Raw genomic sequence first — 12715 nt, 5'->3', positions numbered from 1 at the left:
GAGTCTCCAGATGAGAGTCCAGCCAGTAAACCAGTCAGCTCAATATGTGACACACTGACAGGAGGATCCAATGGAACTTGCCTCAGCTTCTACTATAGAATCATAAGATTTCAAGTGTGTTTTGTTTTATACCACAATAAGTTTGTGGTAATTTGTTATATAGCAATATAAAAATAGCACAGGCTTATTATAAAGAGATCTTTACCTCTCTTGGATCTTAATAGATAATACATATTTAATTAAGAATGACAATAAGAGATTAATTCAAGAGGTCACGGTGCAGAAGGCAAGAATTATTGTCTGCCCATGCATGATTTGGATCTTACCAAAGGTTGACAGAAGACATGCACTGGGCAGAGATACTTTCATAAACCAGGTATATACTATAAAATCCTACACAAAATGCAGTGGATTTAGAAATCACACTTTATGTATTTCATCACCACTTGGTAGAAGGACACCAGCATCCATAGTGTTAAGTTAGGGGACAGTAAGCAATTAGTTCAGAGAAATCTTGATTCCTAAATCACCATATGGAAGGTTCCTACCCTAACCCCTCGAGAAGTTACCATGGTCTGAGACATGAGAGAAAAGCTTTCATTGTGAAAAATCACAGAGATTTTTGTAGTTTATCTCTAACAGTGGCTGAAGTGTAATAAATCTATTCTGTAAGGAGGAAAAAATCAGTTGAAATTCCCTAAAAAGAGCTAGATAGTGGCAATGTGTTCACATATTACTCTATTTAAAATTTGTTTTTATCTGTTAGTGGGGTGGAGTGCTAGGTGGAGTAAAAGTTAACTCAGATCTATGAGTAAGTTGATAATTTAATAAGCATCAAGCCTACTTGAAAAGCTTGTTATCTGTGAGCAGTCCAAAAGGGTAAGATGGGAAAAGGTAATGTGAAGTCAGGCAAATAATTGAACAAAAGACATGTGACTGCCAGTAGGAAGTCAGGATTACAACCAATTTTAACAGGTAAATGCTGAAATGTATACCCTCTTATCAGTCAATAACTTAAAACTACATGAAAAACTGAAACGAGTTTTCTTTAAGAGGTAAAATCAATGGGTCACTTTAAAACTACCAGTTGTATGTAGTCAATATTAACAAGTGAAATTAAGTACTAATCTTATATTGAATATTTGAAACTATTAAAACACAAGTAAAAGTGGATCCTTTTGTTTCTCCCCTTTAACTACTGGTGTGGTTGGCCTCTTTATGATGTCACATCTCAACATCACTAACCTGAATTTACAGTGCTTAAGTCCTGGCAAATCATAGGTTGGGGAAATGTCTGTACCAAGATTGTAAGTCCTCTTGTCAAGTTTTATGTTTTAAAGTAACTGAAATGCTCTAGTTAGCTTTATATTTATTCTCTTTAATATCAAGAGATGTTCATGATATTATTATGGTGCCATTGATAAACAAAAGAGTATGTGTTTAGCAAACGTATTCTCAAGGAACACTATAGGTTGTTTTGATCCAAGACTTAACTAATTCACGTCAGTAAAATATAGACATGGCTAAGATAAGTCTTTTTCAATGTGATTCTTCATCTTTTATCATATTATATTTTGGAACATAAAAAATGAAATAATTCATGGTTTTCATTCAGGCAACTATCACCTCCTTAGGCATCATTTGGAAATTTATGGGAGCTTTTTTTCCTTTTATGTCACAGGGACTGAAAATTACACTGACTTTAGAGGGTCTGGTTCAAGGGTTCTAAACCTTTGCTAAAAAGTGGGCAGCCCAACAGAAAAAAAGATCAACTAAATGCTAATTGTATCCCCCCATGAGAAATACTGAGTATGCAAAAGTAGTTTGCAATAAAAAGAAGATAATCCATATGGGTAATTTGATGATAGTTGTTTCCTGATACTTAATTTGTGTTAAAAGGAGGTAGAGGAAGGAAAGCTTTCCATTGTGTAAACCTTTTTACTGTGAGGCATGGAACAAAGGCAAAGGCATGGAACTCTGAAATAAAAAGCTAAGTGTAACTGGGTTTTCTTTGGGGGGTACTGTTAATGAAAAGATAAAATACAAATCTTGAAAATAAACAAAAACAAAACAGGCTTCTGGTGACTACCTCATTATAACATAAAAGCCATAAAAGTTTGAATGTATCTGTCATGATTACTTCAGAGGCTGAGTGAATCGTTGATTATTACATAGTAATCAATGTTCAGGCATATAACAGAATTAACTATGTATTCAGTTTAAAATGTCAAAGCATAATGAAATATTGATGTCATCACTATTTTCATGAGCATTGCTTGGCTTTCAAAGAATTTCTCCACAATGGTTAAGAACTTATTTCTGATTTTATGACTATTTCTACATGGTGTTTTCTGGTATAATCCCCAAACTCTCATGCTATTGTAGAAGGAAAGTGTGGTTAACCTCAAAATCAAATGGCCTGATTGTTAGCTAATGAAACACACACACACACACAAAATCCTTAACGTAAATTCTCATTTTTCCTTGGGTTCGAGTGACAACTTCTAGTTCACTTAACAGAGACTCTGAAATGCAGAAAATAACTTTCTACCCTGCCTTTCCTCTGAATTCTAACAATGACAGGACCTTAATTTTAGACTTATCATTTCTGCACCATGGCACCCAACTTGTAGTTGATAAAGAAAATTCTCCTCTTTTAGTTCATTTTCCCACGCCACCCTCTCTTTAATACCTTTATCCATTCAAATCTCAAAAATCCCACTCAAGAGTTTCACCTCTTCTTGCCTTTGCCTCTAACTCAGGGTACTTGACTCAACTTAGTCTTTCTATTTTTAATGTTGAATACTAGGTCTAAAACTTCTGAAGGAAGTGGAAGAAGTTTTCATAAAGATTTGGTATCAGATAGGGAGAAAAACTTAACTTTTTGAATGCCCGGTGTTAGCTTCCAGATTTCATACCTCCTGTACATTTTATCTTTGTCCCTCTTAAACTGCATTAATAAAGCTCATCTCACTACCTTGGCCTAGAAATTCACCTTGATATAGAACAGGGTTTATCGACCTTGGCACTATTGACATTTTAGGCAAGATAACTCTTTATTGGAGATAACTCTTTGTTGGAGTTGAGAACTGGGGGTGGGGAATGGTCTTGTTCATTATAAGATGCTTAGAAGTATCCCCGGTTTCTACCCACTAGATGCCAGCATCAGCACGCAAGTGCGCAGGCATTCTTGTCTATACACAATTGTGATCATTGAAAATATCTCAGACTTTGCAAAATGTCCTCTGGGGAAAGGGATTCAAAATAAGCCTGGTCTGAGATACACTGCTCTAGAAATGTTAGAAAATGACAGGAAATTTCATCAAACATACACATTCATCTCGGCAAGACAACAGCCATGTGGCAGTTGAACTTTGCTTTTACGTAGAGACTCCTATAGGAAATACAAAAGTGACCTAGGTCCCAGTAAGTCCTTGGAAAACATTCTGCCAAGTCCTTTACAACCTCATTTGCCATACATCCAATGCAGAATACAAAAATCCAAAGTCTGCTGGCAGGATATCTTGGGATACTCACACATACAGATTGTCTGTGGGCATTTCAAATGACACTGGAGGAGATGTCACATTATTGAGCCCTTTTCCTTTGAATTTATTATACATTTTTTAAAACATATATAGAGATACAGTTAAAGGCAAGAGTAAATAAAGGTATATTACGTATTTAGTTTGAAAAATGTGAAACTAAAGATTCAAATTTCTTTCTGGGGGTTATATAGAAACATAGAAATAGGATTCCCTCCTAAAAAAATAAAGTTCCCCATGTTTCCTACTTTGGGATCTCGACTTGTATTTAGGAAAACTGAAACCTAGCTTCCCTTCCTAAGCCATAAACATGCTACGTTCCAAAATGCTGACAGTAGGTACCTCATTACTGAAAAAAAAAAAGCTCACAGATACTGAGATAGATTTTGAAATGATTGAATGTGGTGACCTGAAGAGAAGGCAGACTTGTGGCTTATGTATTCTATTTCCCGTGGTTAAGATGAAGTATTAGCTATTGGGTTTCCTTATATATATATATATATATATATATATATATATATATATATATATATATCAAAGACCTTAATTCAAGATCTAGTTGTATAGACAAAGAATAACCTTTTTTTTTTTGATATAATTGTTGCATTTCTTTCTTCATTATTTGGTATTTAAATTGGACCATTTTCAATTTTAAAAGGATGGAAATAACATATATTCATATATAAAAATGATTTCAAATGAAAAAAAAACTGAAAAGTACACTCACAGTTGTTGTTGTTGTTGTTTTTAATTAGAAACTTCAAAATGGAATTTAATGCATTCTATTCTACAAAGTTTCTTAACTGTCCCAGAGAGGCAAGGGAGAGATGCTGTCATCTGCAGAACCACACTTAGAGGAAAGAGTGAGAAAATACTATCTTACATAGGCTTTCTCCCCTTGATGGATGCCTGGGATGTTTAGTTTTGGTTATTATGAAGAAAGTTGCTATACACATTTCATCCTAGTCTTTTTATGGGTATCTGTGGGGCTACTAGTGGAAAGGCTGATTCATACACAGTGTATGTGTAAATTTAATTTCATTTCAAAAATATCAAATGATATTCCAAAGTAGGGGTACCATTTCTGCACCCACAACCAATGCTGAATATGTCAGCTGCTCTACACCACTGTTGACTGTCGGTGTCATTACTCTTTCATTTTCTCTGTTCTCATTACTATAAAGGTTATCTTCTTTAATTTCTCTGAGGAAAATTTTTAGTTTTCTTATGTATGTCTTGCATATATTTTAATAAACTTATTTCTAAATATTTTCATGTTATTGCAAATTATTCTTTCTTAAATTTATATCTTCCCATTTTCCTAGTTATAGAGATATTCTGTATATAATTACCCTTGTATCATATAATTTTATTACATTCATGTAGGAGTTCTAAATAATTATATTTGTAGATGTCACTGGGAGTCTTTTTAGTCAATCTGGTCTTTTGTGGGTGAAAACAAGTTTACTTTTTCCTTTCCAATATTGATGTTTTTATTATCTTATGGAACAAAATAGGTTTAGGATTACAATGTTAAAGAGAAGATTGAGCATCTTTGCCTTGTTTCTGATTTATACAGGACAGTCAATATTCTATAATAAAACTAAATTTAATTTGAATAATATTATCTGGACACAATATATCTGTTTGAGGAAGATGCCTTCTATTCCTGATTTTCTCAGTTTTAATGGCTACTGTTTTGTTCGAAAATTCTTCTGCATTTCTTGAGATGATGAGACAATTTCCTTATTTTGTTATTTAGAGTGATTGCATTGTTTGATTTATATATGTTAAACCAACTTTATATTCCAGACAGTAAACTTCAGTGGTCATGATGTATTAGATATTTTATATATTGTTCCATAAAATTAATAAATAAATTGTTAAGGAATTTTTGTATCTGTGTTTATTCAGAATATTGGTTTATAATATTCATTTCTGGCAATGTTTTTAGAGGTTCCTGTGTCAAGGTTATTTATATTTGTCTCGAAAATTAGTTGAAACACTTTTCTCCTATCTCTTGTTTCTGAAAAACTTTTGTAGAGGTAGTATTTTTCCTTAAATTTTTGATTTATCAGTAAAACAGTCTGGGCCTGTGCTTTTCTTTCTGAGAAGGATTTGATAATAAATTTATTCGACAATTACAGGGATATTCACATTCTTTATTATTTCATCATGTCAATTTTGGTAAATAAATTGAGCTCATCTATTTCACTTAAGTTGCTGAATTTATTAGCATAAAGCTCTTAATGATATTCTTCATTATCTTTTAAAATCTATATAATTATAAAACTTGCACCTGTCCTAATATTGGTAATTTGTGTTATCTCTTTTTCCTCATCGGACTTTCTAGAACATAAAATTTTAATAGTCTTAAAGAAAGAAACCCGAATTTTGGATTTTTTTACTTACTCTAATTTTCTTTTCTTTTGACTTATCATTTCATTAATCTCTCCCCTTTAACTGTGATATTTTCCTAATTTTTAAGCAGTTATTTAAAAATCTGTTTTCCAGTTTTTCTAATATAAGGAATTAAAGTTATAAATTTCACTGTATGAACTTGTATATAGTATTCCACAATTTTCCTTATATTATTGTTTAGGTGCTTCTGTTTGAACAACTGTTCATTGTGATTTCTCTTTGACCACTGGTTATGTCGAAGGAATGAGTCCATAATGTCCTGTCCTCAACAGTGCTGGTCAGCTCCTGTAGACTCATTCCTGGCTCTTTTATGGAGTCAGTCCATCTCATTTTTTGGTCTCCTTTTACTGCTGCCTTCTCTTTTTCCCAGCATTACTGTCTTTTCCAAAGAACTCTGCCTTCTCATGATGTGACCAACGTCGGACAGCTTCAGTTTTGTTATTTTTGCTTCCAGCAACGCTTCAGGTTTAGTTTACTTTGGGACCCACTTGTTCATCTTTCTGACAATCCAGGGTTTCCATAGAGCTCTCCTAAAACTCCATATTTCAAATGAGTCATTTCTTTTTTTCCTTCGGCTTTCTTCACTGTTCAACCTCTATGTATTTGCTATATATTCTTTATTGATTTCCAATTCAATTGCTTGGTGATCAAAGATTATGCCCTACAGATTATACAAGGAAATAATGGACCATGCCCATGTAATATTTTTTAAATCTCAAATTTAATAAGTTTCATGAACCTGAAATATTTCCTCTTTCAGAGCAATTAGAACAGAGAAGTTCATAACCATACTTGAATATCAAAATTTCTTCAGCAGTGTATAAATGTACATTGGATAGGTTCAAACCTAGAGATTCAGATATAGTGGGGCAAGTAATTTTAATGCATGTCTTCATATAAGAAAACAGATAATTCATTAGTCAATGTATCAATAAATCCTAAAATTTTTCCCCTTTTTAATTCACCCCTGCCCCACTTCTACCCCTGACCTATGGATGTTGCGATTTCCTCTTAAAAACTGGATCTTTGAAGGCAGAGAATCTCCTCCCACAGTCTTGCTCAGGGCATGCACAGGGTATCTGGTCTGTGGCTCCACCTGAGGCACGAACAAAGCAGATGTGCTAACCACTACACTATGAAACCACCTCCAATAAATCCTGAATTAATCTAATTATTTTATTCAAATTCTTAAAAGTAATAAATTTTAAAATGTGCCAGGTCTTGTGCTAGGGACTAGAATATTAATTAACTTATCAAGATACATTATAAAAATGTAATTTATTATTAATATTTATGCAATGTCAAAATAAGAATGGGGTAAGCATGTCTGTTTGCATTTCTGTGTGTTTGTATAACAAACTGATGATTAACAGACTGTTTCTGTAATATAATGAGAAGGTGTCGAATAATATTTCTCTAAGAAATCTTAATATTTGCCTCCATTATAAATATATAAAAATTAAATTATAAAACTCCCCTTTGTGGGAACCAACATGTTTATTTAGTACTAAAACAAATAGAAATTTAGAAATAAAAAATATTTTGCAATATAATTTTTGCAGATTTTCTTAGAAAACAAAAAAGATCAAAATTCAGGTTGATACTGTGGTGTGCACTTATACACATATACACATACAAACATACATTCGTAGACATACACATATGCTACCGAATGATCTGAATTTGATTAAGATCTGAAAAAATTTTGAGAATCTAATTTTACTTAAGCACAGTGTTTTCAAAGTGCTACTTTAGTCAAAATCAATCGAAAAGAAATTTGGAACACGGGGTGGCGAAAATTAATTCAATCATGATTTTGCAATTTTAAATAAGTCTCTATTTTAGATATAGCGGATTGATAAGATTCTTTTCTTATGCTTTACTCCCCTAGTTTTAGCTCTGTTGAATTTGTCCTAAAAATACACGTTTTCTCATCTCTATTTTTCTGAGACCAAGTAATCTTATATAATAATGGATTTCAGAGAATGCAAAATATTTCTCTAGTTGGTGGTGACAAGTGCTTATGCATAATACTGATCATTAAATAGTGATTTTGTACAAATTAATTAATACCTTTCTCTCTTACTTTAATAGCCAAAAAGCAAGCTTTGGGACATATGATAATTACATTCCAGGTAGGAGAGTTCAATATACTTTTTAAAAAGTATGTATGATTAATTTTAGAGATAAGAGATTATCCTCCATTCAAAGTGATAAAGCAGTAGTTGTCATGGAATATTATTAAAAATTGACTTTTTATTTTCCAAGAAACGTCTTTCATGGCTCAATGTACACCTTCTAAAGATATTTTTCCTAAATCTAAAAATGATTATGCAAGTATACATAGCACCATAAAGGTGAACATGTTTACATGTTAGTAATCATTTAATCTGATAATCTTATAGTTGAAAGGTAGTGAAGAAAGCTGGCTAAAGAAGTTCTCACTCATGTCAGAAATGTCTTCTACTACATTTCTGATAGATTGTATCTGGCTTATAAAGGCCCAAAAAAAAAAAAAAATCATTCTTTGACAAAACCAGTCACCCTGAAGTTGAAGGGCTTTATATATCAAGTGATTTTCTCTCATATATTGATCTAAAATATGCCTTTCATTCTGTATATTTTCTCAATAATCCTGCTTCAGGCTTTAGGAGATTCACAGGACAAGTCTATTTCTTCTTTAAGAGAGTATTACTGCACATATTCAAATATAGTGAGGATATCTCTCTTACTGGCCTCATCGGTAACTTAAATGTCTTGAACCACTTCTATTATGTTTCCCAGGTAACCTTACTCTCCAGTCACAATTCTGTTGGTATTCTTCATTTGTCTGTTTCTTTATTAATATGCAACCTATAGCAATGCAGTTCTTGGGGATATAACATTCATGCTTGTAACTTGGAAAATGATTACTAAATAAAGTGATCTAAAATATTAGCATTTATAGTCTATTGTATATTTACTAAATATTTTATAACAGGCACTACATTAATTACTTTGAGGGCAACAGAAGTAGTTACCATATTTTCTGTCCTTCATAGAATTGTATTGTAACCAAAAGAGTAAAAAGCAAAATTCTAGATAGGATTAGCTAGAGTAAAAGGAAGCAATTGGTTTCTTTCCATTTATATTATAGACTATAGTCGTTTCACGATCACTACTTTATATACTTTTCTGTAGAAGTGTTAAAAATGAAAAAAAATCAATTTTTATTTTCTCATGTTAATAGCAGAGAATTTCAAACATTACCAAATAGATGAAGAAATAATCTGAATTGTTGGTTTATTCATTTACATAAAATGTAATACCTTACTGTCACTTTAGTTCTGATGAAATTCTACTTACTCGGAGGTGTAAATTTAATGTTTTCTTATTTTAGTCAGTGAATTAAGCAAAAAATCATGGAATCAGCAACATTTTGCCCTGCTATTTCCCAAACCACAGAGGCCAGGGAAAAAAAAAAGATCACTACCTTCCCAACTACGAGATAATACAGTTCCTGTGAGTATTCAAAAGATCATATAATTTTATTAGGAATAAACTTGTAAAGTCAATGAGATTTCTGTGATGATGGAACTATTTTAATATTTGCATCCCAATGTGGCTATTGAACCCCTGAAATGAGGCTCCTGTAACTGGGAACTGAATTTTACATTTTCAATTCAATTTAATTCACATGAGGCCTTTACATGCCATATTACCACAGTTAAAGGTAATTCAAATTATACTATCTGAAGAAAGTAGATATTTTGTGTTCCACTGTATAAAAATTACCCTCTTATTTACTATTAATTATTTGTTCAGTAAACCCACATTATAGAAAATACGTATCTGAAAGCACAGAAATCAAGAGATCCTAATGCCACAGTTAGCATAAACATTCAAAAAATGATTACCACCTAGAGAGACCCCTTCATTAGAATCAAGAAGTTACATTATACTCTAATCAGGTTTCAATGCTCCCTCATTTCCTGAAATATAAATTCAAGATTTTGAATACTGGAAGATACAATATTTCCCCATGTTTCTGAAGTCATCATAGGATATGAAAATGTTCAAAGAAAAATTTCCACAAGATGAATGTATTATTATGTCTTGTTTATCTTAAGGAATATATCCAATCTGTAGTGATCCAGGTTCATTTGTTTTATATTTTAATTTTCTTATTTTACTCAATTTATTTTTCTATTTTTTGTTAACATTCCTTCCAAAATTTGCTATTTGGAGTTAAGCTTTCACAAATATTAGGTCATGTGTTAAAAACAAAATGTTCCATTCTGCACAAATTAATATACACTGAATGTTACAGCTTTCATTACAACAGTTTCCTACCTGATGATACTCAATTTATATTTTGTCAAAGAGGTGGAATTCCAGGCTTTTACTTTTAACCACAGTTAGCACTGTAAATTCTAGAAACAAAATAGAGAGCAGGATCAGACTGAACACAAAACTATTAGATATTAGAAAATATTAGTTTCCAAGTTAGCCTAGAAATGGAGGCTGGGCAAGATATTCTGAATATCTCAAAAACAGAGTCAAAGAAAAAACAAGCACTGTTTTGATTGTGAAGAGAGATTCTGATATGTCATTAGTAAGTGAAATCCTATATCAGTTTCGACATAAAATCATGAGGGAATTATAAATATATCTTAAATTGAAATTAGATCCAAAATGAGACAAGGTTATCTATTAGTTCAAAAAAAGAATAAAAATAAAAAAGCAGAGTAAACTATAAAATCTACGATTTATACACTATTTATTAAAATCTGAAATCTTTTCATGATATTGTATTTGGATTCTGGTAATAAAAGCTGTGTAATTCACATAAGTTATTCATCATTATTCTAAAATATTTCAGAAATATGATGAAGACAAATTAAAAGGAGGTTCTAAGCGACCTTTATGGATGCACCATTCTTTAATGAGAATTTCCGAAAGACCATCTGCTTATTTAGCTGCCAGGAGACAGTCTCCACATAAAACAACTTATCACCACAAGGGGGATGTTGAAGTAGCAAGTGTAAAGCAACCTTTATCCCCAGCAATTGACAAGACAGATAAAAAAGACAAAAAAACAGACAAGAAAGACAGATTAGAGTCAGAGACTGCACCCAAAGTTTCACCAGACTCAAAAATATCTAAGGATTCACAGAAAGACAAGGATTCCAAAGCAGTAACTATAGATGAAAAAGACATTGCAAAACCAGATGCTAAAGGAGACAAAAAGAAGGCCAAGGAGTCAACTACAGAATCAGAACCTGAAAAAGAAGACACAAAGAAAGACTCCAAAAAAGATAAGAAAGTTTTAAAGGGCAAGGAGTCAGCTACAGAATCTGAAGATGAAATAAAGGACACGAAGAAGGATTCCAAAAAAGATAAAGATACGAAGAAGAAAAAGGAGCCAGCCACAGAATCTGAAGATGAAATAGAGGACACAAAGAAGGATTCCAAAAAAGATAAAGATACAAAGAAGAAAAAGGAGCCAGCCACAGAATCTGAAGATGAAATAAAGGACACAAAGAAGGATTCCAAAAAAGATAAAGATACGAAGAAGAAAAAGGAGCCAGCTACAGAATCTGAAGATGAAATAAAGGACACAAAGAAGGATTCCAAAAAAGATAAAGATACGAAGAAGAAAAAGGAGCCAGCCACAGAATCTGAAGATGAAATAAAGGACACAAAGAAGGATTCCAAAAAAGATAAAGATACGAAGAAGAAAAAGGAGCCAGCTACAGAATCTGAAGACGAAAAAAATGATGCAAAGAAAGATTCCAAAAAAGATAAAGACACAAAGAAGAACAAGGAGTTAGCCACAGAATCTGAAGATGAAAAAAAAGGTGCAAAGAAGGACAAGGATAAGGATAAGGATAAGAAAAAAGATAAAAAGAAGTCCGATGAAAAAAGTGATGAATCAAAGGTCAAGAAAGATTCCAAAAAGGATGCCAAGAAAGACACTGACACAGAATCTGCTGATGCAAAGAAGGATGCAAAGAAGGATTCAAAGAAAGATTCAAAGAAGGATGCAAAGAAGGATTCAAAGAAAGATTCAAAGAAGGATGAAAAAAAGGAAGCAAAGAAGGAGGCAAAGAAGGGCAAGTAGGACTTGGATAATAATGCAAGACTGTATTTGATGAAACAGTTTTAGTAGTTCGAAAAGTATGTCTATAGGATTTAAATGGGTGATTCAAAGAATCAAATACAATTAAAAATGGGGCAAAAAGAATACAAGAAAAGACTCAGAAAAGCTTCAAAAAGTATAAGATATGTTAAGAAAATTAACAGATGAATTAAGGAAACTTGAAGAATACTTATACTACTCAGGGAATATGAAAGATGAAATCAAAGGTCCCTAGAAAGATTCAAAGAATATACAAATAAGGATGTAGAAGTTAATGATGTGGAATCTGTGAATATGGAAAAGAAAAAAAAAAATCAATGCAGACTTTGAAACAATTCAAGAAGGCAGATGTTGAATCCATAGATTCAAACAATCTGAAGCTGTATCTACAGATTTAAGCGAAGAACCACAGGGGTCATGAGAGGAAGTCAAGAGATGAGCCAAATAAATTTCAGAAAGCTTACTTTCAAATTAATACAAATACAAATTAAAGGTACCATTCTTTAAAAAAAGAAAAAAAAATATTATTACTTCCTTATGAAACTACATTATCATCTCAGAAGTGTAAATAGCCATGACCGGACTGATGGATGTTGAATGTCCCACTTTCAAGCACATTTGGTAAGTT

At 32.3% G+C, this 12715-nt stretch overlaps 1 protein-coding gene across 1 annotated transcript; it reads left to right on the top strand.

The window, feature by feature from the left end:
• Positions 1-1290: 1290 nt before the first annotated feature.
• LOC107504343 (cylicin-2-like) lies at positions 1291-12069 on the top strand. The gene is made up of 5 exons (XM_036239506.1): positions 1291-1307; positions 8061-8101; positions 9346-9467; positions 10828-11751; positions 11887-12069. Exons 1-5 carry the CDS (start codon positions 1291-1293, stop codon positions 12067-12069), a joined length of 1287 nt encoding a protein of 428 aa, XP_036095399.1.
• The last annotated feature ends 646 nt before the right edge of the window (positions 12070-12715 follow it).

Source organism: Rousettus aegyptiacus, unplaced genomic scaffold (assembly GCF_014176215.1).
Source record: "Rousettus aegyptiacus isolate mRouAeg1 unplaced genomic scaffold, mRouAeg1.p scaffold_m13_p_3, whole genome shotgun sequence".
In the NCBI taxonomy this organism is placed as follows: domain Eukaryota; kingdom Metazoa; phylum Chordata; class Mammalia; order Chiroptera; family Pteropodidae; genus Rousettus; species Rousettus aegyptiacus.
This window is presented reverse-complemented; position numbering and strand designations above follow the sequence as displayed.

What these genes read in the sequence shown, in the direction of transcription:
- LOC107504343 (XM_036239506.1), top strand. An exon ending in ATATGATAATTACATTCCAG is followed by an intron (nt 8,102 to 9,345) that starts GTAGGAGAGTTC and finishes TTCTTATTTTAG; the next exon opens with TCAGTGAATTAAGCAAAAAA. An exon ending in TACGAGATAATACAGTTCCT is followed by an intron (nt 9,468 to 10,827) that starts GTGAGTATTCAA and finishes AAAATATTTCAG; the next exon opens with AAATATGATGAAGACAAATT.